This window comes from Nicotiana attenuata, unplaced genomic scaffold (assembly GCF_001879085.1).
Source record: "Nicotiana attenuata strain UT unplaced genomic scaffold, NIATTr2, whole genome shotgun sequence".
Classification (NCBI taxonomy): Eukaryota; Viridiplantae; Streptophyta; class Magnoliopsida; order Solanales; family Solanaceae; genus Nicotiana; species Nicotiana attenuata.
Window position 1 is genome coordinate 29,630 of NW_017674151.1, and position 5,483 is coordinate 35,112.

Consider the following 5,483-nt stretch of genomic DNA (forward strand, 5'->3'; position numbering starts at 1 on the left):
ATGAATTCGAACGTTAACTTGATTACGTGTTTTAAAATTTTTAGCCGCATTTATTTTTAAATAAATAGATAGGAATCGAGCTTTCAATTAACTAGTTAGCCAAAAGGAGTTTCAAAGGTCAATTGAAGTGATGGAAAACGTGTTTTTGGTACTGTAGACGAATTATTTGAGACTACTTATTTATGGATTATGAATACATTTTAAAATACGAAAATTCATCCAGGAAAGCTACAAGCCTATAATAATGTACTTAAATTGTGTTTATAATATGGCATCTTTATGATAATTTTTCTTTTGCTCATTTCTTTAAATACGGACACACTTAACTAAAATTGAACTTCTCCCAAATATTTTCAAAAGCAAATCCAAAATCACTAAAAGATGGTAGGAGAAGTGGAGAAGATGGTGGCAGTAGGCCTTGTTTGGGGAGCGACGAATGCCCTGATGCGAAAAGGAGCAATCAAATGGGACGAAACCATCAAATCTTTACCTCAACCAAACACACCCCAGAACCCAGTAATGGCCAGTCTCAAGAATTGGGTCAAACTTGTGTTGATATGGCAGTATTCTTTGCCGTTTCTCCTAAACCTGTCAGCTTCAGCTACTTTCTTTGCAATACTCAGTGATACACCCATTTCTTTAGCTGTTCCTGTAACCAATGCCACCACTTTCGCTGCCACTGCTGTATTTGGATTGATTCTTGGTGAAGAGACCCACGTTGGTCTTGCTCTTTTTGGTACCTCTCTTATTGTTCTTGGTGTTTATATTTGTATTATGTAATCACTTCTGAATAACTCTTCCTTTTGGTACTTGTGTGATCTGATAGATTCATTTATAATGCTGAATAGGGAATTTTGTTTTTATATATAATAATCCCTATAATTTTTTTTTTCCTGGATAAATATAGAAAATTTGGGAATTATCCGGATTGAAATGTTGATGATCTTGTCAATTTGGTTTGTTAATTTACCTACTGAGTGCATTTAATAGTTGAAATTTATCCCCATATTTTTGATAGCCAAACTCAGCAAATAATAGGCCCGCCCCTCTATCCTTCTCCACTTAAATAGTGGACTTGGTACAACAGTAAGATTGGAATTCATGAGATGCGCCTATCCTGCTAACATATCCCGGTATTTGCACTAACACAATAGATACATGGCTTAGGTTAATTAACACATAACTATGATTGATTGACTAGCGCTCCTTTTAGAGTTAATATCTATTGGTTTATAGGGTGTTGCTAGGTTTTTGCCCAGCTAATGCTCATTAGCCAAAATTTCAGCTAGGAATAGTGACACAGGCTATCATGAATTGAATAATGTAGAGAACAAATTTCAGATAGCAAGGCTGTATGCTATATGGTGTTATCAAATTAATAAGTTTTTCATTTGGGTATTTGCATAGGCTTCCGTAAAACTGTAGTCTGTTGCTAGTTTTTTATGTTTCTTTAGTTATCTTCTTCGCTCACCTTCAAAACTTGAAAACATATTTTCACCTTTTCGTTACCTTTCCATGTTACTCTCCAAAGTTTGAGATTGTTGCAAATCTTATATGCAAACTTTGTGCACAAGAAGAATGAGGACAACAAAGTTACACCATTCAATCCCTCACATCCACAAGTTTCATTTCACGGACAACTATATCATTAAAAATTTCTGTGGGGTGACCTTAAGTGGGAAATTTTAAGTTTACTCTTACACATGGTTCTAAAATCCATTCTGAAGTCATAACTAGAAAGCAATCAACAAGTTATTGCCAAAAACACTTAAATCTTGATTGAAAAATATAGTAGGAAAGCTTCTAGAATCTTACCTCCAAGACTAAAATCTCTCATTTCCGTATTTCCTTTTAGTTTAAGGGCCACAAGAACTTCAAATACATTTTCAAGGAGATCCAATGAAAAGGAAAAAAAAATTGAGGTTCTTTAGCTAGATCCAACTAGAGACAATCCATTTCTGGCCTAATCCTGTTGCATGAGTCGGTCACATGATTCGAATTTTGGTCTGCAATCCATTTTTGTGGTTCACCTTTGTTCAGGTATTCCTTGGATTTTATTGTAGGATCTAATAAGCAGTGAAGGTTCTAGCGGATTGAATCTAATGTGAGCAAATGATTTTCACTCTTATAAGAAATGGTAAGCTAACTGAAAGCTGTTGGCCTGTAGGATTGTTGGTTGGCACTTTGCTTGCTTCTGTTGATCAACTCAGTCTCTGTATGTGTTAAGCGAAAGCTATTGGTTCTTTGCCTATATGCTTCCTTGTAGGACTACTCCTATTAATTTTTTTTGATAAGAAAAATAAAGTTTTATTCATAACTGTAATAGCATCAAGCAGGTGCAGGAAATTAACAATGATAACAACAGGCTATGCCTGTAAATTACTTAGGAAATCTATTAAATTTATCGCTACATATAAATCTTTCAGTTTACACCAAAGAGCATGAAAATGTGAACAATATATTTCAGCCCGATAGGTTCTGATCTCCCCTCAAATCATCTATCATTTCCATATGACCCACAGCACATAAGCTGAAATTATATTCCAGATTATCTTAGCCTCTTTGCTTAGACCTCTCACTGACCAGTTCCATCAAAAGAAAAGAGGGGGATAGAAAGAAGAGTTGTTCTATAAAACGTGCTATGGTCTCCTTAGACACTCTTTTCCTGATAAATCATGTATCCTTTTACCAAGCAAACATTTCCCTATCTTTTACTTCAAGTTCTGTCTTGTCGTCTCTATTTGGTTGTGAAGAAACTTTAATATTCTTTTCACATTGTACTTAGGTTTCAGCTTCCTGTAAGTCTTCGTTTATATGATTGGTAGACAATCTTGTTTTAAAAATGGATGTATCCAAGTACAGAGATCTAGTAGTCTAAAAAAAATACAAGTGTTCATGTAAGAGTTCATCCAATTAGCAGGTAATTGGAATTGTCATGGTGCTCAAAAGTAGTCGTAAAATGAAGAAATGCTTTGTATATGGGATTAAGCTATTCTCAACACCCACAAAAGCTCTTTGATTTTCTCTGTCCACCACATTAGAGCATGAGAAATGACTCCTCAGCCCTTCCTATTCAGGGCTTCAGTTTTCCAGTATTTCGACCATTTAGCTGTTCTAACATAGATGTTGGCTAAACAACGGATATCAATTATAGATCTGTAAGATGGTCAACATACAGTTCCCGTGTTCCCTTGCGCATGACATTGTGTACTAGATATGGTTCAACTAATTACATGGCCAAATACATATGCAGCCCCGCCATGATTTTTCATTCTGACACCCAAACTAAGCTTTGTCCTATTAGACACTCTAACATGATTTAAAGTGTATATCAAACACAAAATGCTGACATGGCAAAAAGAGTAAATCAAACTTGCCTTAGGCGCATGGTTTGCTCCAAATAATATTTTCCTCTTATTATTCTTTAATAAAAACCACATTTTCTCTTCCACTACCATTGTTCCGCCATTACCGCCACCACCCCTCTCCTTCTTCTTCCTTATTCCGCCACCACCTTTCTCCTTCTTTCTTAACAATCATTTTCGGATCTCACTTTTTCCATTCACTGCACAAATTTCTCCATTCCATAAAAAATGATAGATGAGGACGAAGAGGATGACAACAGTGGTGATGATTATGTTGACTTTTTTGAACTCAAAGTGCTGTTACCGGTCACTTTTTTGCCGTACTAATAATTTTGTGGAGTTTAATTTTAGCACAGATTGAGAGCTTATATGTACCGCTTGAAGTAATATGATCAATCTCTATGAATTTGGGTTTCTGTATGGATGTTTATGCTTTAAGCTTATCCCCTAAAAGAGATGCTTATGCTTGGATAAACAGATGCAATAATGGAGAGTCACTATGTATTAGAGACTTGCACAATTTCCTGGATTGTTTAATTGCATCGATACCTCTGAAATACTTTTGGTGTTTTCTGTCTCTGAATGGCGGAGAAGTTGATAGTAAGGGTGACAGGATAAGGCGTTGGGACTAGGGGAGGCGGGGGAGATTGGTAAGAAAATGTAACCTGGTTGGGATTAATGTGAAAAAGATTCTCTATTTTGTGGATCAAAACCTTTTTTCTATTTTTTTTTTACCCAAATGCCATATGTCTGCATCTCATTTTTGCCACATCACCTGCACGTGTATCACACATACATTATTTTGTTGACTCGTTGCCAGCGAGGTGTTCAATGGTACACGTTAAATTTACTTTAGCTGTCTAATAGGGACATGGTTTAGTTGAAGTGTTTTAATGAAAAATTGTGACAACTTTAAAGGTCCACATAAGTATTTGGCCTAATTACATCTCCAGTTCCCCGAATCCAAAAAGACCTTGTCATGTAGAAGTTTTGAATCCATAAACAAATGAGATTTTTGATGTATTAGCACCACTAGCTTTTCTGTTCATTGGTGTACTGAAAGTGATTATCTCTTGTTGTGCTTGCACTGTTGCACCTCGTTTGCTTTCTGTCTTATTGTGATATTGAAAGTTGAGGGTAAATATTTGAGATGTCTAGGTCATTGACAACTATAAAGTATTTAGAAATCACGGAAGTATGAGTCGGCTTCTTCGGGGAGAATGTGTCTGGAAGGAGACAATATAAACATATCATCGTCTATCAATTGTAAGGGAATGCTTTAGCATAATTGTTTATCTATATGATATATTATACCCTTCACATTTTACTGACTATAGTATTTTTTAAAATCTTTATGAGAAGATCATGAAAGGATTATGGTTAATTGTTTGTTGCCTTTTTGAGCATCTAAGCTCACACTTACATAGTATGCGGTGATTGTTCCGGTAGAGTTACCAGGTACCAGTTTGATTAGTATTTTGTAACGACCCAATCACTCGTTTTAGCCTTTAGCATTTTTGCCCGGTTTTTGAGACTTTGAGTAGCTTCATATGATGCATTACGACTTGCATGTATGGTTGGTTTTGATTTTCGAGAAGTTTGGAATTGATTTGGAAGAGTAACTCTCAATTTGGAAGTTTTAAGTTGGAAGAGTTGACCAAGGTTTGACTTTTGAGTAAACGACCTAGGATTTGTAATTTGATGGTTCTAGTAGATTTGTATGGTGCTTTTGGACTTGGGCATATTTGAATTTGGAGGTTCCTAGAAGGTTCTGACTCTATTTGCCGAAAGTCAATTTGAAGATTTGACCTAGGTTTACTTTGATGTTATCGGGTTCTTATTGGTGTTCCGGAATTTTAGATAGGTTCATTTACTTGATTGAAACTTGTGTGCAAAGTTTGGTGGCACTCCAAAGTGCCTAGGTATGATTCAGATACTTGGTTGGAAGGATAGAAGTTTCTGAACTTAAGAGAGTTGTGGTTTGGTCTTTGATTCTTAGATGTGATATGTCCGTATGTGTTTTGAGACCTTGAATAAGTCTGAATAGTGTTTATGGACTTAATAGGATAATAGAACGGGGTCCCGAGAGGTTCGGGTGAGTTTTGAACAAGTTTAGGC

At 35.9% G+C, this 5,483-nt stretch overlaps 1 protein-coding gene across 1 annotated transcript; it reads left to right on the forward strand.

The window, feature by feature from the left end:
• Window positions 1-234: 234 nt before the first annotated feature.
• LOC109218101 (transmembrane protein 234 homolog) lies at window positions 235-952 on the forward strand. The gene has a single exon (XM_019382420.1). It carries the CDS (start codon window positions 382-384, stop codon window positions 778-780), a length of 399 nt encoding a protein of 132 aa, XP_019237965.1. The 5' UTR covers window positions 235-381; the 3' UTR covers window positions 781-952.
• Window positions 953-5,483: the final 4,531 nt, after the last annotated feature.

Excerpts from the sequence above, each read along its gene's own strand:
- LOC109218101 (XM_019382420.1), top strand. The coding sequence starts at position 382 with ATGGTAGGAGAAGTGGAGAAGATGGTGGCAGTAGGCCTTGTTTGGGGA.